Here is a 21,631-nt window from a genome sequence, read left to right on the forward strand (position 1 = left end):
ATTAATTAGGCTTTATAAATTCATCTCATGATTTACTAACGCATTATGTAATTTATTTTTCTATTAGTATTTGAACACCTCATGCGACACGATACCCTGCGTGACACCTCAAAACTTTACACCTTAGAACTAAACAAGCCTGGAGATGCTCTACACTGTTTTTCCATTGCCAGTATGAACATGATTACCGTTTTGCGTTTACATCTCCATTCATCAACCGAACAGCACCCTCAATGTTGTCAAAAACACAGCACCCTCGAATTCTGTCACAGGTCCGTCGGTTACTTCGTCAAACACGTCACATAAGTACCATCAACCTTTTGCACATTCTATGGCAACTATATGTAGATTGTTGCATCAAACGCTACGGGCAGTATCAATTACCAATTCATGTAGTTTAGCATGTTTCGACTGGATACAGCCTAGTCTACCACACTGCAGTTGGATACCATACCATTGAAGGCCACACAATTTCACCCCTAAAGCAAACAGATGCTACAAAGGGTAGTCGGCAGGGATGCCATACTGCCGATTTGCCATTGCTCACATCCACAGTTCATTAGCACACTACAGTCCTGCAATTAAGGGGGTACTGCTTCACTGCAAGAGACCAGAGTTGTCAGTGCATATCCGGCTATCCGCAGCAAAATGCAGAATGTCATATCAAGAGGACAGTAGGACACATGAGATTATGAGAATAACTGTATGTCAATCAAGGGTGAAAAAATCGCTAAGCATTGTATTAACCACATGTCCATAACAGCAACAACCGTGACCAACCAATCAATAACATTCCCCCGTTCCTTCATTTCTCAATTCTGTATGGAAGCACCAACAATTCCATCAGTTCTATAAACAAAGGCACATGCCATTCAACTCATTGCTACTAATTACAATGTCTATTAGCTTCCGTATTCCCACAGTAAGCTCTCTTGGCTTCCAATAATGCTAGTGTGCACTAAACCCTTGAAGCCATGACACCAAAAAAAATCAAGAAAGAATAAACCCATCTCTCACCTTGGCCGTGTGTTCATACAACAGGTGCAAAAATGCTTGCTCCTGAAGCGATGGCAGGAAGTTCTCGAGACATGCGAGCTCCTCTGTGCAAAATGAGACAAGCTCAACGCTTCAACTGCGGGAAGTAAAGCCTCATGCTTGGATGCTACTGCTATTGCTTGCAAGAGTTGTTGCTTGACTTTGATTCTTCCAGAATCCGGTTCATATATGTTCGGAACTTCTCAGCTTGAGGACCAGGTCTTACAATGTTGACATTGCTCCACTGGGAGCAAGGATCACTGAACCACCTCCTCCTACCTGTGCACCATGCACCAGGAACAGGTCTGTGGCGCCAACGTCGTAGCACTTTATCATCAATCTTGTCCAATAGTGGTTCATTCTCCTTAAACTTCCGGGCAAAAGGAACCCCACTCCCTACTAGCTCATCATAATGTGTAACATTTAGGGAATGGGGTTCCATCTGAGGTGGATCGTCCCACACCACATACCGCAAGTCATTGTTCACCGTGAAATTGCGGAAGTCTGAGTTGCATGCAACCGAATGGAAATACCCCTCTAGAGGTAGCATCACATTTGTGAAGTACATGAGGAGTGTTCTAGGGAGATTCTCCCAACCAAAAACACAATACTCCACAAAGCGTCTGTTTAAAATGACCCATGGAGAACCTAATGAAAGGGAATGCATGTCTTAGAAAACCATTTCATCAAGCAGGTGAAAAACAAAGTGCAAGTAAAGAGAAATGCCTGTGAAAAATTTGAAACCATCAGGAGTGTCCCGTTTCTCTGTGGCTTGGAAGAACTGATTCCTCCCTGCCAAGTATACTCCAGCATCTACTATAATCGGTTGCACTCTCTGAGACCTGCAAAAGAAGTATACTGGTGAAACTAACAGCAGTGCACTGTGTACCATTCACTATTGCTGTGTTCAGATAGAACATACTCTTTCCATCCAATGTCACTCGTGTGATCAATAAAGTTGAGGTGCCTTGGAACAGAGGAGAAAACATGAATCAAGTCTGCAGCAAGGGACAAAAAGAAAACAGCGAGTCATAAACAGGAAACTCAAGAACCCCTAAGAGGTGTCAGTCAGAATACAAAAGCCAAAAGCAAAATTAGAACATGCTAGTATAAGAGCAAAATTACACTTCAATACAAAAGTGCGTGAACTACATGTGACATAGTGGAAGCAGCACATAACACAGATCAAGACAATAATGCCATACAGGTAGTGTCAGAGGAAATGAGGAAAAAGGACACCATAAATCAGAGCCCCAGATTGTGCATCCTGTGTTGATAATTCAGTGGTGCACTTGTTAAAGCTCTCTTAGTTGTTCATTAAACTGAAGGGTTAATCCCAGCTAGATGACACAAACAAAGCCACATCTAGAGTTGCATAGCTTGTTCCTGACGATTAGAGTCCTCATATAAGGATGAGAGCACAAATTAGTCATGGAGTGGTTGAGCTGGTATGGTACCAAAATAGAGAATGAAGAAGACAGCATGGCAATCTGGTAGTTGCACTATATCTGCACCTAAGGCGGCTATGGCACCACACTCCAACAGGATTCCAACCAAGCAAGTTCTTCCAAAATCACCTAAACGTAGCAGCAGCAGGCCATTTCCTAATCCTGGTGGGGTAGTGGGTCTTTGGTCCTTTCAGGCATATTTATGCATTCAATTATGCAACTTGACAGATAACATTAAACACCACTTAATACAAGTCAGCAACATGCTGTGAAGAACACAAAATTGATTTTTGTAGCTACGGAGACCCCTCAACCGAGCAGTGGCAGTTGCCCTTGCAATTTCCTGATCTATTCGTACAGCATGCTTTGCCTCCAATTCAAGAATGGAAATGCTCGGCAAACGCAATTTCGAGTAGCAACCTTCATTGGTATTGATAACGACCAAGTAAAGAGCTCAGATTTGTCCTTAGATCCGGACAAGCCTGTGCTGCTGTGGAGCAAAACTGCTACTCAAACAGATCGTGCTACCAGATGGAAATGGAGCATTTGAATCTTACCGTCCTGGGTGAGAAGGGGGTAGTCGGCGGCGTTGAGCGTGACGAACCAGTCCCACTCCGCATCGAGCCGGAGCATCGCGGCGGCCGCACGCAGCGTGGCGGCGAGGCCGGAGGAGCCCATTGGGGTGCCCGCGGTGGGCCTGCCCACGACATCGACATTTCCGAAGGCGCGCACGGCGGGTGCGGCGCGCGCGACGGCCGCGGCGAGCTCGGCGCGCTCGGAGGCCGGCGCGTCGGCGGAGAGGTGGAGCAGGTAGCGGTTCCTGGGGTGGTAGACGGCGAGGAGCAGCCGCAGGAGCTTCCTGCCGTCGCCTCGCCCCCCCGCGAGCAGGTACGCGAAGGAAGGCGGCGCGGCGGCGCCCCGGCGCACGTAGGAGGGCGGCGGGAGGCGCGCGAAGAGCGCGGACGAGGCGGAGAAGCCCGAGAGCGCGGAGAGGAAGAGCAGGAGCGAGACGAAGGAGACGGAGACGAGCGGGAGCAGCCACTTGTCGGCGGCGCCCATGGCTGCTTTGTTTGCTTGGTGGCAGGACGGGCGGTGGCGGGCGGGCACGCTGAGTTGGTGGTGACACGCCGCGCGTCACCGCCGCCGCATTCGGGGCTAGGGCTCCGGCGACGACGGCCGGGCGGCGGCGGGCGGTGGGATTAGGGTTTGGCGAGATCGCATCGGGGGAGAAGGGAAGGGCGAAATAGCGAGATCGGGATGGCTGGTGCCGGCCGCGCTGCTGTCGTGTATTTTCTGCTCGCGGCTCGCGTGCGTTTCTCTCTTGCTTGGCAATGGGAAGAGGCCAGAGGGGGGGAGGGGGAGGAGGGACGCGAGCGTGAGCGTGAGCGTGAGGCGCCTGTCGCTTTGTACCACCGCAACACCGGGGGGAATCGCTTCCGCGGCCGCGGCTATGGAGCCTGTGACTCACTGGCAACTGGGCGCCACGTTTACCAGGGCCCAGCAGTCATACGGACGATGTAGACCGCGTCCACGTGGGTCGCGGGAGGTCACGGCACGGGTCCCGCGTGTCAGAGCGACGACAGTCATTGCTTCCTTCTCACGGGTTCACACTTGACCTGCCCACTCAGTCACACGAAACTGACGCGTGGGCCATGGAGGTCGGAATGGGGTGGGTAGGCAGCGGGTAGCTGGGGAAACGGGGAGAAGGGGGGTAGTCAGGGACGACGTTGATTACACTTGGTGGGGCCCGGATGGCAGAGGCGCGCGGGGCGAACAGAACAGCGGCAGCGCTGACGCTTCTGGAGAGTGTGGCGGCGTCATCGCCTCATGGCCAGCTTGGGATTTTTAATTCGTTGTTAAAATAGAAATCTCCCGCGTCTTGTCTGGGCCGCGTCTTGTCTTAATTAGCGATGCCCTAGCTGTAATTAAGAAGCTTCCGTTGGTTGCTTCGGCCGCTATCTGCTTTTGAGGGCTTTGCCAATGCTCCAAGTTAGTATAGCCCCGGCCTCCAACTTGGCAACCGATGCCTAAACTCGGCTTGACCGAGGCTAGCCTCAGCAAAAAGGTACAGTCCATGTTTACGTAGACATGAAATTTCTAGGCTTCAAAACTCCCATCCAAAACAATATAATGAAGACCCACTGTTCTCATCACCTGCACAGAAATTGTTTTTGCTTTTTGCTCGGTTATAGACTTCCTCTTAGTATGTATTTGGATGCCTCATTCATCCAACGCAAAATTTGCTAGCTGCCTACAGCTTTTGCCTGACGAAGCATACGCTGCTTCTGTAAGATCTCATCACAAACTGCAAGGCCATTAATCGAGTTGAGGTGGCAGTCTAATACGAACGTAGAAGCCGAGGGAGTAGTCATCTAGTATATAGTTAATTAATATATGCCCTTAATAATATATCTATGTATGTAGTTATTGTTTGGCTCCACCTTTTCATTATGTATATTTGTATATTTGAGGCCTAATAAGAGGTGTTTAGTTGGAGGTGTTAAAGTGTAACATGTACTGTAATATTTTATTTTTATTTGGTAACTAGTGTCTAATCATAAATTAATTAATAAGCTTAAAAGATATGTCTTGCAAATTATTCTTTAGTTATATTTTTAGTTTCGTAAATAATCTATATTTAGTATTGTGACCAAACATTTAATGTGATATATGTTAAAAAAACACGAGCAACTCATTTACATTAACATGTAATCGTTGTTGCTCCCTTCATTGGTTCTGAATATGAAGCGTCGAGCCTTGCTGGCTTCCGTCGTTTCTTGTTGTTTCACTGTTCATCTTCTCTTCTTCTTCTTCGCCAGTTCACAGACATCACCATGCCAGTACTACCAGAGTGGGAGGCTAGACGTGAAACGTTGCGCCGTGCCGCCACCGCTGTCCCGAATCAAGATAGCAACCGGTACATGAAACCCAAGTACCTGACGGGTTTTACACGATAAAGAGATAAATATGGAATGATTTTTCTATCTATGAGGTGTTATTGGGCAATATTCTATACTGTCAGTTATGACGGGTACGGGTATGTACTACCCATACCTGCCTACCAGCGGGTAAAAAAACACCCACCAAAATAACCAGCCACTCTAGTCATTTTAGCCTATCTAGCTTATGAATTTAGCCCAAATCCAACTAAACCCTTCTAGTATATATACGAATTTGATGTCATTATATGAATGTTAGTTTGTAACTTGTTGGAGTCTTGGAATTATTTATTTTTGTATGTGAATATGTATCATTTATATATAATTTTCGGATACCTTTTTGGAGATGACTAGCAAAACATGCCCGTGTGTTGCAACGGGGCAAAAACTATCGCATATTTAGCCGTCAACAAGGAGCATACAAAACGTTATGCCACTGTGCTAGCAGTTCTCTCCGCGAAGCTTGCTTCGGTGTTCGGTGTTCCGATATGAGATTCGGGTGCATGCTCACTCCGTGTTGGTGAGTGGTTTGGCGGACTTAGTGTAGAGCCTCGTGGTGGTGCACGTGGAGCTGATTGGCATGGATGACGAGCCTTGAAACAATACACAACACACGTAAAGTCTCAAGCCCTGCGGTGACATATGCTGAGTCTTGTACCTTGCGGTGACACAGGCCAAGCCCTATATCTCGTTCATGTGCGAATCCAGTCCGTCTTCACATAGATATCACTCGTCACTTAGTCCTCGGTCATCAATCTTCATATAAAATGTCGCTCTGTCAACTTGATACACACACGAGAGCACTATTCTACATCACTGCAAGCCAAAACTGAGCAAAAAAAAAAATACTGAACAATGTTCAGTATCATTCGTGAGTACACCCGGGACCCTGAAATACTGAAACGTAAGTACACTGAATTTTGTTCAGTACAATACTTTGGTGTAGAATAGCACTTATATATACACACACGGCAGTGCTATTCTACACCCTAGGTGTAGAATATTATTCTACATCGCAAGTCAAAACTAAGCAGAAAAAAATACTGTCCGGTCGTACACCCAGAACCGCGAAATACTGAATAATACTGAAACACGAGTACTGAACAATACTGAATTTGTTGTAGAATAGTATTCTACACTTAAAGTGTAGAAATAGCATATAGGGAGGCCTGCCACCAGAGAGCAAGCTGGTCGGGGGCTGCTGCACGCAAGCGTGCATCCGCGCGGGCCAGGGGACGCTGTACACGTTTGCCGTCTCCGTGAAAGCGTGTTGGGTCTGCTGCTGCACAAGATGACGAGAAGGAAGAGCACTCTACAACGTCACGCGGAGGGGAGAGCAGTCCACAACGGACACGAGTACTGTCCCGGTTTGTTTAGGGGTTTTTTTGATCGATGCCATTGCAATTTTCGAAGTTTGGAAAAATACCATTACTATTCACCTATTATGAAGAGCGCCATTACAATTCTTCCTCTTTTTGAAAAATGCCACGCTATACGTGTTTGGTGACTTTGGGCCCAACTGCAGCGTCCGGAGAATACAAGTATTTTCGTATAGACAATATTGCCCTCAGGTACTTTCCACACTCTACTCACTGACGCGTGGGCTCCATTCGTCATCCCTTTTATATATCTCCTACCAACGTTGGCTTCCTGCCCCGCCTCCTCACGGCCTCACTGACTAGGAACAGCAGGCTCCTGGCAGCTGAGGCACCTGCACGCTCGACGGTAGCAGCTGCCCGCGGCCACCGGCGCGCTCGTACACCTGGCAACAAGTTGTGCATGCCTGCAGTCCTGCACAGTGCCCAGCACCCACAACAGTGCCATGGCTGCTAGTAGAACTGAGAGACCAGCAGTGCCAGGTCGACAACGGCGAGCGCACACAGGACGCCGGGTTCGCAAGCGCTCGCGGATGCAGCACACAACCGGGCTCGCGAACAGGAGCGACATTGCCGACGGCGAGGCACGAGCAGCCGCACGCCATGGCTGCCAGCGTTGGGGAAAGGCCTGGCCGGAGCTCGGTCGTAGCCATGGCAGGAGGTCAGGCTCGCGAGCGCGAGCGGCTGCAGCTAGCGGACAAGCTCGCGAGTAGGAGCGGTGGCGAGGTGCGACGCGCGAGTGGCTGCGGGTCAGTTGCCGTTGTCGAGGAGAGGCTTGGCTGGAGCTCCCGCATGCCATGGCTGGGGGCCGGGCTCGCGAGCGCGAGCACGAGTAGAGCGGCGGGCGGACGCGCCAGAGGCTTGGGCGGAGCTCCCGCGTGGCCAGCTCGCGTACGCGAGCCGTAGCAGCGGGCTCGCCACGGCAGCCATCGAAGGAGGCCGCCTCGCCATAGCATTAGCAGGAGCAGGACCATGGCTGTCTTGGGTGAAGAAGCGTCGCCATTGGAGAGGACTGAGGAGGGGTCCGAAGGAGTTGTTTAGAGATGGAAGAAGGATCTGACTTGTAGGGTCCATGTGCCATTGAGTGGAAGGAGACAAAGATAGAGGAATATTTTTGTCTATACAAATATATAGTGCACTGCAGGTGGGCCTAGTGTCTTTGTTAACGTAGAGAATGGTAGGACTCCAGTTTACTTCAAGTTGTAATGGTATGTTTCCAAATAGGTGAATAGTAATGACAGTTTTCAAAACTTGAAGAATTACAATGGCACCAATCCAAAAAACCCTTTGTTTAGTGCCTCTGCTAACGTCGTGGGGAGGAGAGGAGCAGACGAAAAAAAATTCTAGATTAAAAAAAAGCTGAAATTTTGTCTCTTTAGTATTAGGTACATATATGACGACGGACGGGAGAAGCCAACTGCAGAAGACTTGCTACCGTATCTAAATAAAGCCAGGCGACCCGGAAGAAAGTCAGCCTAGAATCCGGGTTTCGTACAGTGCCGTGCAACTACTTAGCCCTTGTTTAGTTCCTAAAAAGTTTTGCAAAATTTTTCAAATTCCCCGTCACATCGAATCTTTAGACACATGCATGAAGTATTAAATATAGAAAAAAAATAAAAACTAATTGCACAGTTTGGTCGAAATTGACGAGACGAATCTTTTGAGCTTAGTTAGTCCATGATTAGACAATATTTGTCAAATACAAATGAAAAAACTACAGTGTCGATTTTGCAAAATATTTTGAAACTTGTTTAGTTCAACCCAAAAACAAATTTTTTTTCAAGATTCCCTGTCACATCGAATCTTGCGGCATATGTATAGAGTATTAAATATAGATAAAAACAAAAACTAATTGCACAGTTTGCCTGTAAATCACGAGATGAATCTTTTGAGTCTAGTTAGTCCATTCTTGAACAATGTTTGTAAAATAAAAAACAAAAATACTACAGTACCGAAATCTAAAAAATTTTCGGAAGTAAACCAGGCCTTACAGGTACGTACGTGCCCTGTTGTCGTGGAATGTGCATGTTAGCCTTGTCTAGACAAAAATGATGGGGCAAATATAAACGGAGTCACCATTCAAGCGGGAAGCCTACACTACACCTCACTGTAAACACATTGACAAAGGCCTTGTTTAGTTCCAAAAAATTTTGCAAAATTTTTCAAATTCCCCGTCACATCGAATCTTTAGACGCATGCATGGAGTATTAAATATAGATGAAAATAAAAACTAATTGCACAGTTTGGTCGAAATAGACGAGACGAATCTTTTGAGCCTAGTTAGTCCATGATTGGATAATTTTTGTCAAATACAAACGAAAGTGCTACTATGTCAATTTTGCAAAATTTTTTGGAAGTAAACAAGGCCAAAGATGACATAGCTTTCTTTGCCGACCGATATTACCCAGTTTTCCTCGACGCTCGATCTTTCTCGTAATTGAAGTACGCTTTCACACTTCATCTCATTGTTGTAACAAAAGCAGTAGGGCGCTTGATGTTCTACTATGGCCGTGTTTAGTTGGTGAGGAGAAAAATTTCGCGACACTGTAAGACTTTCGTTTATTTGTGGTAGTTATTGTCCAACCATAAACTAACTAGGCTCAAAAGATTCGTCTCGTACATTTCGACTAAACTGTGCAATTAGTTTTTATTTTCGTCTACATTTAATACTCCATGCATATGCATCTAAAAATTCGATGTGACGGAAAATCTTGAAAAATTTTAGGTTTTTGGGTGGAAGTAAACAAGGCCTATATATATGGATAGGGATGCAAGATTTATCTTCTCTATCTCGATCGTTTGTGTTGGTTGGCTCAAGGCTCGTCCAACTAAAAATAAATTTACGTCAAAATTAGAACAAAAGTATGATTAGCGACATAACTGTCCACCGGGTATCACTGTATCCTCTCCCAATCACCAGTTCTACTTCAGGAATAAAGCATGCTCACCATTTATTGCAACGCATCTCGCTCCTTCCGAGATAGATATGTAGCAGGGGGCAAAAAAAAAAAAAAACAGGTTGTCCAAATTTTGCTACGACTACGAACCGAGCTGCGTATAACTAGCTCAAGTCACGGGTCGACACCAAAGGCCCACGCCCACCTGGCCACCAACGTGGACCCAAATCGCTGGCCCACTTCCTCACAAACAGCCCAACGAAACTAATCGTACAGCCCTGGCCCACACCAGAAAAAGGCCCAGTTCAGCAACTCATCCAGCAACCCGTCTCCTTCCCCCATCTCGTCGCTCATGCCGCAACAAACAAACACACCACCACCACACGAACTGGAGTCTTCTCAGTCCTCGCACTCCGCAGAAGCGCAGAGGCTCCTAAACCCCCTCCTAGACCCCGCTGCCGCTTGCCAGCCACTCTCCTCCGCGTCGCTCTCCGCCGTCTCCCCGGACGTCCCGGAACCTTCTAGATTGATTGAAGGGGGGATATAGCCATCGGCGTCAGCGCGCGTGATGGAGGTCAGGGGGCTGGGGCAGCTCCTGGCGGCGCTGGCCGCCGCGTTCTTCGTCCGCGCCATCGCGGGACCGGGCCCTGCCCTACTTCCGCCGGCGGAGGACACGGACGACGACGAGGCCGGCGAGGGAGGCGGCGGCGGTGGCGTGCCGCCCGTGACCATCCGGTGGGCCCGCATCACCTGCGCGCTGATGAACAAGCGCGGGGAAGTGGTGAGTCGCTGCACCGCCGCCACGGCACCACCTCTTCCCCATCTCGCCGCAGCCGCGCGCACGAAAACCCTCGCCATTGCCCATTTGCCCATCTGTCCGTCTGTCGTCCTCTACTCCTCTCGTTCCGTTTGCCACGTGTACTCGTTTGCGTCGACTCGTTGAACCCTGTATTGTGTATTCTACAACAAGTTGCATAATTTGTACCACCTTATACAATTGTACAAATATCAGGAGGTAACTGGAGTGGACTGATAGATGTTTGTGGCATGTTGCCTGATTGCCAATTGCCAGGCAAGGTTCCTGCTGTCAAATGTGTCAGGGAAGGCGAAACCGGGGAGGCTGTTAGCACTCATGGGACCGTCGGGCTCTGGCAAAACAACTCTGCTCAATGTGCTAGCAGGGCAGCTCACGGCATCGTCTTCCTTGCACCTTTCCGGGTTTCTGTATGTCAATGGTCGGCCCGTCTCGAAGGGCGGATATAAGTAAGTTGTGTTCATGCAGCTGGGGTCTTATTTCTGCTCTTGCTTGTGGAAAGGAGCTGATGACTATCTCCTTGTGCAGGATTGCCTTTGTCAGGCAGGAAGACCTGTTCTTCTCGCAGCTTACTGTGCGGGAGACGCTGTCACTTGCTGCTGAGCTCCAGCTTCCTGACTTGTGGACTCCTGAGAGGAAGGAGAGCTATGTCAATGATCTTTTGTTTCGTCTGGGATTGGTGAGTGCTCGTATTTTGGTTAGTGTTTTTGGAAATTGAAGCGATCAGTTTCGAGGACAGTTTTAATGGTTGGATTGTTGAATAGGTCAATTGTGCTGATTCTATCGTTGGTGATGCAAAAGTTCGTGGAATAAGTGGGGGTGAGAAGAAGCGCCTATCACTTGCATGTGAACTGATTGCTAGCCCTTCAGTCATCTTTGCGGACGAACCAACAACAGGTATTTAAAACTGATTTAGTCTTGGCCTTCCCTACTTGAACAAGGGTTTTCTTTATTACTTCTAAATGTGGTCCTCATTTAGACTTGAAACATTTGCATGTAGCTAATATGTTTTATTTTTCTGATCATGTCTTACAAAGTTACAATACAACAGTTCATGTCACATATGACACCATGGTCAAATGAAAATAAATTGTCTGTATTATGAGAACCATTTATGTTGAAGACATTCTAAATTCGGAATCATGAAGCATATGGATCCTTGTTTGAGAAAAAAAAAAGCATATGGATCTTAACTTACTTTTTTAACTGAAACATACCTACTCTGGCTAGAGTTTTGCATCACCTTTTCGTCATCATTCCGTTTTCCTTTTTCACCGTGATGAGACGATGGCAATCAGCTCAGTTGCTGAAGGCTCTGGTCTTTCTGTTTGTATGTCCATTGGAGCTGGCATAAAACAAGATCCATCATAAACATTAGTCATCAACATCTGTTTAATCATCTGACAATATGGAAATGCCAAATTTTAAGTTATATTTATTTGTATGTTTGTGATTTGTCTTTTAGGCCTTGATGCCTTCCAAGCTGAGAAGGTCATGGAGACTCTTCGTCAGCTTGCTGAGGATGGGCACACTGTTATCTGTTCGATACACCAGCCAAGAGGTTCAGTCTATGGCAAATTTGATGACATCGTACTACTGTCAGATGGAGAAATTGTATACATGGGGCCTGCAAAAGAAGAACCTCTAACATACTTTGCATCATTAGGGTTGTTATGCTACACCCTTCCTTTTCCTTCCGGTCTTTTCTTAAGTATGTTATTATCATGATTTCTACTTGATTTGAAATTTTGCCCTATATTTTTGTGTGTGGCATAGCATAACAAATAATTCATTTCCAATCCTGAACAGCGAACATGCACCCCTTCTCAAACCTATTTTGTTTTGAGTATAACAAAACAAATCTGGCACTGTGGTGTGCACTTTTATTGTTTGCATCTCCAATAAAACGAATTACTTTGTGTCGCTGACTACATTTCATCCTTTCTGTCTATTTGAGTTTTGATCAATAAGCAACTGTGCCTTTTCTTTTATTACGTAAATGGCCAACATATAATGATGTTTATTTTAATTTTGTTAGTATTGGCCATCGATAACTTGAGTTTTGATAATTTATCAGGTATCAGTGTCCAGATCATATGAACCCTGCTGAGTTCTTGGCTGATCTCATTTCCATTGATTATGGATCAACTGAAAGTGTACAGTCATCACAGAAAAGGATTGAGAACCTCATTGAGGCATTTTCTAACAAAGATCTGGTCACTGAAGGTAGCAGTTTAGTTGCAACTCCAGAGGATCCAGAATTGTCTGCCAAACTTGTTCGGAAGACTACAATGAAGAAACGGCATGGTTGGTGGAGGCAATTTCGTTTGCTTTTTAAGCGAGCATGGATGCAGGTTCATCTCAATATATCTATCCTTTTAATCGTGTTTCCAGCTTAACCTTTCTGTGCGTATTTGAACGTATTAGGTACTTACAAAGGCTAGTTGCTCCGAATATAGCTTTGTTGACATTTGATTTTAGCCTAAGTAATTGAAGACCTCTATGTCATATTTGTACCTAAAATATCTGTAGCGTCCACCTATACCTAATTCTGATCTTTATGAAATACACAGTTTATTGTTCATTTGAATTGATATTGGAGAAGCATTACTGTTCAAAACTTGAAATGCGCTACTTGCATAGCTATAAGATATTTTTGTCTCGAACATGCAGGAAAACTGTGTCACTGAAAAAGGAGAAATATCTATAAAATATTTAAGGACAGTTGAGTACATGTTAGGTTGACTATCTCTTGTCATCCATTGCTTCTCGTTCTTGTAATGCATAGGACCTTTTGTGTTCAGGCTTTTCGTGATGGACCAACAAACAAAGTGAGAGCACGGATGTCTGTTGCTTCAGCAGTTATATTTGGATCTGTGTTCTGGCGAATGGGAAAATCTCAAACATCCATACAAGACAGGATGGGACTACTTCAGGTAGAATATTGTGAACCTTTGAGGGCTTCTGAAGTTGAATAGTTTGCACATATTTTGCATTCAGGATATATCTAACATATTCACTGTCTTCGAACATTTGGCACTTCATATGTTGAATAGTTTGCACATATTTTGCATTCAGGATATATCTAACATATTCACTGTCTTTGAACATTTGGCACTTCATATGATTGTTCTGATTTTATCTTCATGAAGTTCTAGAAATATTGTCTGAATATATTTTGTGTTGATCTCTCTCCTTTTTAATATATGAGTTAAGGTGACAGCCATAAACACAGCAATGGCTGCACTGACAAAGACTGTGGGCGTTTTTCCAAAAGAACGGACTATAGTTGACAGAGAACGAGCAAAAGGTTCCTATGCACTTGGACCATATCTTTCATCTAAGTTGTTGGCCGAGATTCCCATTGGAGCAGCATTTCCATTGATATTTGGATCAATTCTCTATCCAATGGCTAAACTTCAGCCAACATTTTCTAGGTCAGTGTTTTAAAATCTTTTTTGGCAATACTCAGAAGCATCATTTTATGTATATATCTATTGCAGTTTTGCTTATGATTGTCTAACGAACGTTTCACACTCTACCAGATTTGCCAAATTCTGTGGTATTGTGACTGTTGAGTCATTTGCTGCATCAGCGATGGGTCTCACTGTTGGAGCAATGGCTCCTACAACTGAAGCTGCAATGGCTCTTGGGCCATCCCTTATGACAGTGTTTATTGTATTTGGAGGATACTATGTTAACCCTGACAATACTCCAGTCATATTTCGTTGGATCCCAAGAATATCTCTCATTAGATGGTATTCTTCATTTTTTTTCTTGTGTTATATAGTTGAGTCTAGTGTAGTAAGCATTGCATCATCTAACCACTAGATGCTATTCTATGTCATTAATTTTCAGGGCCTTTCAAGGGCTTTGCATTAACGAGTTCAAGGGTCTGCAATTTGAGCAACAACATTCATATGACATTCAAACGGGTGAACAGGTAGTGTTTTGGTGACATTCAGCAGGAAAAAAAAACTGACCAAAAAGAACTTGGTCAAATGCAAAAGAAATTATTTGGCTTGAAATCCTGTAATGTATTCTAATCTAATGAAAATGGCTCATGGTAGTTTGTCCATGGATAGAATTATTGTGGGTATTTGTCAACACCATGATGACCGCAAAATAATATTTATTTGCTTAATTGCTTTTAATGGAAAAATACTGTTAGTTGATTGTGATTATTTTTTTATTGGTCAACCTACTGTCTTCTATTTGTTAACTCCAAGCCAAGCTGCCATAAAACATTTTTATAATTCTATTTAAGAAAATATTCCAGTTTTGATGTGCTACTTTTATGTGGCAGGCCTTGGAAAGGTTTTCATTGGGAGGAATTAGAATCGCAGACACTCTAGTTGCACAGGGTAGGATTCTGATGTTCTGGTACTGGTCAACCTACCTTCTTCTGAAGAAAAACAGACCGAAGTATCAGCCGCTCCTGCCCCCATTGGAAGAAGATCAAAATAAGCAGCAGGTGGAATAAGCATTTGGTTACAGACTTCCAAAGAATAAAATAAGGTAGGGCATCTTCCCATCAATCATTTCTTTGATGTGGTCCCATATCAATAAAAAGGCTTCATGTGGGGAACATACTGCAATTAGCAACACAGTCAATGTACTATATTGAATCTACGTTACTTCTATACCTTTCTGTTCGTTATTGTTTCCATCACTTAAGTTTTCTCATGTTGAATAGGAAACTATCACCAATAAAACTTGCCCTGGACCCTGGTTAGAGTTACCCTCACATGGAATATGAATTCCCAGTCCTATGATGACAGTTCTGCCATGATATAGTTATTTCAGTATCTGGTTATTCTCTATAGTTTGCATCTGTTGTTGTTGAGAAATGACTTGAGGATTAGTGCCACCAACAATTTGGGTGACTCTGCACTGCAGTCTATATGACCCACTGAGATTAATACTTGTTAGCTATGAATGTTAAATCACGTCTCGCTTTGTTGCCGCAGTTTGAGCTGATGCTCGTCGCACATCGTTGGTTACTTGGCTGGCTGGATCACAATGATAACTGAAAACCCATCTTAAGCTCTGTCGTTTGTTTAGGTGGGTATTTAGATTCAATTATATGAGCTGAATTGTAGAATATTTATAGCAAACCCCTCATCTTAACACGCCTTAGATTCTTCTGACACCTCACATCACTAACATGCCCTACTGAATTTTTTAAAAAACACAAGTGGGAATACAATACAATACAATATAAACCAAATCTTAGTGAGCCAGAAAAGTAGGTATTGCAGGTAAAGTGTGAAACATGTGTTAGTGTAGTTTTCACCACCCAACACATTTTCTGCATGAGGATTCTGGTTCTGACTTGTGATCAACAGCCCTTTAATTTATGTTTCCTTGTCCAGGCTACACCACTTTACCATCTGATTTCTCACAATTGTTGATCCGGTTCTCTCTTTGCAGTATATATCACAAGTCAGAACGAGGCCTCATCTTCTCTGCACAGAGTATCTGGTTATGAGAGGACCCCAGCATTATGGACGTGCCGAGGCAGTCTGGCAGTATACAATCCGCCGCCCAGAAGCAATTTTTTATTTTCCCAATTGGCCAATTGTTGAAGTCAGCTCAATGATCTGAGATGAGATCGCAGCAGAGCCGTTGTTTCTGTTCATGATTGCCTGGAGCTGGCCGGCTGGGGCCATGACGGTGCAAATAAACTATCTCCAAATCACCGTCCAAAGTACGAGCACGGCATAATGGCAGTAGCTACTAGTTTCTTATGCTTTAATCTCTGTACGTGTCAGCCTCCGGTTGGCCGGAGTGAGATAACTAATCACGCGTCAGCGTACACCTCAGACGCGTGAAGCCCCATGCCTATAAATGCGTGCCCATTTGGGCTCAAAATTCTCATCAGCTTCGATTGGAATTCTTCCTCCCTTTCCCTCGAATCCTCGATCCCCAGTGTGATTGTGCAGTGTTGTCTTTCTTGCCTGAGATACAAAAAAGAGATCAGCTCCTGAGCCGATCCCCCATGGCTGCTTCTTCCCTCTCCCTTCCGGTTCCAGCAACGCAGGCCGCGCTCCGGCACGGGCCGGCGCTACCGAGGAGGTCGCCGGCGGCGGCAACGCGATGCGCCGCGTTACGCCGGGACGCGAGCGGCGGCCGGGGCCAGTACGGAGGCGCGCTGGTGGACGAAGGCATGTCCGTGCTGCGTCGGCGGATCCGGGAGGCGCGGATGGCGGAGACCAACTACGAGGCGCCCGCCGAGTGGGCGCCGTGGGAGAAGCGGTACTACCCGGCCTACGTCTCCGACGTGTCCAGCCTCGTCGGCGCGCTGCAGCTGCTGCTCATGGGCACCAGGCCCGGCGTCGCCATCGCCGTCGCCGCCGTGGTGCTCGCCAGCGTGCCCGTGTCCGCCGGCGCCGCGCTACACCATCTGGCGCTGGTGGCCGACGCCGTCCTGCAGTCCGTGAATCACATTTCTTGATCCCAGTCAGACCATTTTTTTGGGGGTCTATTTTTCTCGCCTTGAGGCAGTAGTCTGCCACGTGTATATGATTGGTGACTTGTAGTAGTAGTAGTAGTTCGTCACTTCGTCTGCTGCTGGATTGGTCTGAAGATCAGATAATTATGACAGTTTATTTTGCAAGCTCAAAGTTTTTCAACATTAAGCAAATTGCTAAGCCATCCACCCAAGTTTGATTCCTAAGACTGGCTTGGGTTTAGGAAGATTTACGAGGGATTTGCAGTATTTGCAATTAGGTTTGCTGCACTGAAAGTGAAAGACATTCAGAATGAACCTATCCGTCGAATTAATAAAACTAAAGTATCAAACTGAATTGGTTTTTTCTGTGTTATTAGGGATACTATCTTTTACCTTTTTTTTCAGAACGATAAAACTGAATTTCATTACTTTGCCAAACAGAGAATTTCGATTCACCAATTATTTGAGGACTAATGATGCATCGAATTTGCTGGTCCATCATTATACCATTGAGCCTTACTATTTGAGTACTGCTAATGATGGACCGCAATATACGGAATACAGTACACCAATTATACCATTGACTGAGCATAATTTGAAAGGAAATGTTATGACACAGAAACCCCACATCCATCCAGTTTTTTATTCCAAGTTTTTTTTGACAACAAACAGCTTTATTATTAGCAGCAACGAGCTACAAATATGGTTACATCAGGCAAGTCTACATATTGTAGAGTTTAAATCACAGAGCATTGGGAGACATAAGAACAATAGGTCTGTAAGTTTGAGTCTTGAGTGCTGTGAGCTTGGTGCGCTAAAGCATCAGCTGTGGTGTTGAGGCTCTTGCTTATCTTGAGAATCTTGGAAGAACTAGTTCTCGAGTGATTGGAGAAGATATGAGTGAAGGGCTTAATCGTCCAGTGTAGAGGGTTGGAGAGGTCAGCCATGTTGAGAAAGTGCATCACAGTTGGATAGCTGCAGTCGGTTGATATTGTTTAGTCTAAAAAAAATTACAAAATTTTTTAGATTTTTTATCACATCGAATCTTACAGCACATACATGAAGCATTAAATATAGATAAAAGAAATAACGAATTATACAATTTACCTGTAATTTACGAGACAAATCTTTTAAACCTAATTAGTCCAATTGGACAATATTTGTTAAATAAAAACGAAAGTGCTACAATATCTATTTTGTAAAAAAAATGAAACTAAACAAGGCCCAAGTTGAGAGGTCTAAGCAAGTGGCAGGCTCCTGTGCTCCCAGCTGAAAGCGTGAAACAGTCATCGGATAGCATGGCCAGCTAATACAGTTATCTTTTCCTCAAAAAAAAAAAGCTAATACAGTTATCTGATAGCGTCATAAGTTGACACCGGCGAAAGCAATTGAGATGGAACGTGCAACCATAACAAAGGTTGTTTAGTAATAGAATGAGTCAAGGAGCCGCGCAAATAACTTGCATAGCTAGTTTTTTAAATTATAAGTTTTGGATTTTCTTACGTGAAAATATTATTTATTTGTAGTTTTTTTGTTTGTTTGCTTGGTCTCTCTCTCTCGGCGTTCTTTCTGTATTTATTGGCACGACTCTATATAGCTATCATCGATTAGTTCCTCTATTTAAATCTATCGCTGTCTCTCTTCTCTTTTTTTCCCATATCATTGTTGTGCAATTTTCTGCCGGTGTCAAATCAAGTTGCCTTCATTTTTTTTTGGTGGGCTGCATTTCTCTATAAAGTCATTGTCGAAATCTCTCGCAAATTGTTCAATTAGACATTTTCTAAGTTGTACATTTTATTGTCAATTTGTGGTTATTTCTCTCTCTCTCTCTCTCTCTCCCCCTCAAAAAAAAAAAAAAAAACTAAACCAAATTTGTCGCAATGCTGCCCATGTCTGATGAATCTACTACTACCTCAAGCAACTGTTGGCCGGGCCTATCACTGCGCCAACAACGGTGCCTCAAACCTTTTCAAAGAAACTACGGAACCATCACTGCTGATCTAATTATCCCAGGACTGTTGCCCATGCCACTCTGTCATACTTCTATCGGTCATCATACGACCACATTTGTTTCCACTTGTAACTAGCTTAGTAGCTTCTTATGAAGAAAATCGAAAGATGCATGTTGTGTCGTTTGTGTTTGTCATGCATGTGCATTAGTGAATCGATGGACCAACATGATAAGGACTGATTTAGGGCCTGTTTAGTTCTCCATGGAATGCAAAATGTAAAATATCAACTACTTTGGAATGATAAAATGCAAAATGCCAAAAAAAATTTAGGGTTATGTTTAGTTTCATCTAAAATGCAGAATTTATTGCCTTCATTATAGCCTCTTGAGGCTCTTTTGGGTTTTGTTTGTCTCTTGAAGCTAAAATCGAAAATGGAAAATGATAACTATTTTGTCAAAAAATTTGCATAGTGTTTAGTTCCATTATGCAAAATGATGACCAAAACTCAGATTTTTTTGGATGAAAAGGGAACTAAACACCCTCTTAATGAATGGTCAAAACCGATTAGAGATCATTAGATACCATAGTACTTTATCAAAAAAATGCCACAAAAGTGCAAACACCGTCAAGTATGAAGTTACCTGCCAAAGTGGATGAACACATCTAAGACTACATTAGCTCCTAGTGTAAAGGTAGTACATTGGTCACGCGCTGATATATGTGTGGCGCGTGACCATACTCATTGGTCACATTATGACGGTTGATGTGATAAGATCCTTTTTTGCGAAGGAGCATGGTGAAAAGATCTAGTTCTTAAAAATTTAGTTTCACAATACTATCACTAAAATATCACTTCCTTCAGTCTAAATTATAAGTCGATCTTAGTTTCTAAACATGACCTATAGGTGCATAACAAAACCATTATATTTAGAAAAAGCAAAATGACTGATAACTTGGAACAAAGGGAGTACTATTTTGGGGGCTAAATAAAAGAAAAATCTAAATAGCATGATCTATCACCACCCCACTCTTCAAACTACTCACTTTCGCATCATATAGTCAACATTTATGCTAATAATGTGTGGATACATATAAAGCAATGGACCGGTGCAATTTGCAACCACAGCGTGTGATTTCAGCACACATAAGAAATAAAGAATGAGATAGAATAAAAATGCTTTTCCGCCATCTCATTCAAAGGAACCTTGGAGGATATCCCCTAGTGGGTTATGTAAACAGATATTATCTAGTTTGAAGGAACCAAAAAGGAAATGATACTTGCTAACTCAAAGATGACAGCTTTGATGCATGCATGGCCTTCTTTACACACCTGCCATCCACATCATGCTGAGGCAAACCATGTGGCCAAGTTCGACAATTGAAGCAAAAAAACAGTATTTTCAAAGAAAAAACTAACTAGCTTCTAGTACGTCATTATGTCAGCAGAATTATGTGGCGATTTTAGCTGCTGCTTTTCTGTGATCATGATAAAGGCGCCGTCAGGATTTGAGTCGGCTGCACGTCCAGACGATCAGACATTTCCGGGCTGAACCAGAAAAACGGTGCCTGATCGATGCGGACGAAACTGCAGCGAAAAACTATATACGTACCACACGCACTCGGTTACGTAGCCATCAGCTAACCGCGTCGACAAAAGCCTGACAACGACACCCGATAGACCGTTGTCTGCTTAATTGGCGTCCCACACTCTTTTCCGGCCAATGAACCTGCCAACTGCCAATTCTCAGTGGTATATCACGTACGCGTTTTAGGGGCTCCCATTAGTTAATGCCATCCAAATCTTGAGATCTATCTGTGGCTTGGTGGATTACATCTTGAGTAAAAATAGCATGTGCACTTACTATGGACAATCTAAGAGCATCTCCAACAATCTTTCTAAAATTTTACTCCCTTCATTCCAAATTGTAAGCCATTTCAAGAATTTTAGAGAGTCAAAACATTTTCAAGTTTGACCAAAATTATAGAGAGAAATACTAAGATTTGTAACATAAAGTGAGTATAGTATGAAAATATAATTAAGAACGAATTTAATGATACTTAGTTGGTATCATAATAATAATTATTTTATCATATAAGTTTAGTCAAATTTAGCATAATTTGACTTTCCAATATTCTTGGAATGACTTACAATTTGAGGGAGTACTATCTAAATTATTATTTAGAGAGTTATTTGCATAAAAATTGTTTTCTATATCTTTTTATTCTCCAACAGTTCTTCTATATCTCATGCGCACTCTATAGAGCCATTCTCGTCTTCTGTTTTTGGCTAGCGAAAAATCCAAATACAAGATGGCTATATTTGGATGGTCATTTAAAGGAGCTATTGGATGGTAGTTTTTCACCAAAATGTCTATCCCTAACATTTAAGAAGCATATGGAGAGTCTCTTGGAGATGCTCTAAGCGCAGCTCCAACAGCTTGGTTATTCTTGATGTGAAGGCTATTTTAAATTTGTATAGTAAAAAATAGGCTCAACAGATATGCTATCTGACTTTATAAAATAGAAAGCTGATTATTCCTTAATTTGCGGTGGTCATATATAGCCTACCACGGATGCTGGTTATCTAACTTTGTAAAATAACAAAACTGTCGTGGATCTCTTTTTTTTCAAGAAGTTCTCTATATTACAAAATTGCTAAACAATAAAATTTGGCTACTAATTTTAGTCAACCTTTAAAAGTTGCTCTAACACTCAT

At 43.8% G+C, this 21,631-nt stretch overlaps 2 protein-coding genes across 3 annotated transcripts; one reads left to right on the plus strand and one right to left on the minus strand.

Annotated features, from left to right (window-relative positions):
• On the minus strand, nt 374-3,850 carry LOC8079041 (beta-glucuronosyltransferase GlcAT14A). Its single transcript, XM_002457426.2, has 4 exons — nt 3,041-3,850; nt 1,958-2,033; nt 1,762-1,877; nt 374-1,683 (listed from the first exon to the last, which is right to left on the minus strand). The coding sequence occupies exons 1-4, from the start codon at nt 3,540-3,542 to the stop codon at nt 1,169-1,171; spliced, it is 1,209 nt and encodes a 402-aa protein (XP_002457471.1). The 5' UTR covers nt 3,543-3,850; the 3' UTR covers nt 374-1,168.
• LOC8070428 (ABC transporter G family member 7) lies at nt 10,060-16,427 on the plus strand. Of its 2 annotated transcripts, XR_002451328.1 has the most exons (13): nt 10,060-10,476; nt 10,768-10,958; nt 11,038-11,188; nt 11,274-11,406; nt 11,975-12,176; nt 12,587-12,863; nt 13,314-13,445; nt 13,726-13,946; nt 14,055-14,267; nt 14,368-14,452; nt 14,816-15,027; nt 15,480-15,573; nt 15,943-16,427. XR_002451328.1 is itself a non-coding variant. In XM_002455237.2 (12 exons), the coding sequence occupies exons 1-11, from the start codon at nt 10,264-10,266 to the stop codon at nt 14,990-14,992; spliced, it is 1,995 nt and encodes a 664-aa protein (XP_002455282.1). In that variant the 5' UTR covers nt 10,060-10,263; the 3' UTR covers nt 14,993-15,027; nt 15,943-16,427. The 2 variants fall into 2 exon arrangements, 1 of the variants encoding a protein (XP_002455282.1); XM_002455237.2 differs by lacking the exon at nt 15,480-15,573.

Source organism: Sorghum bicolor, chromosome 3 (assembly GCF_000003195.3).
Source record: "Sorghum bicolor cultivar BTx623 chromosome 3, Sorghum_bicolor_NCBIv3, whole genome shotgun sequence".
Taxonomy (NCBI): domain Eukaryota; kingdom Viridiplantae; phylum Streptophyta; class Magnoliopsida; order Poales; family Poaceae; genus Sorghum; species Sorghum bicolor.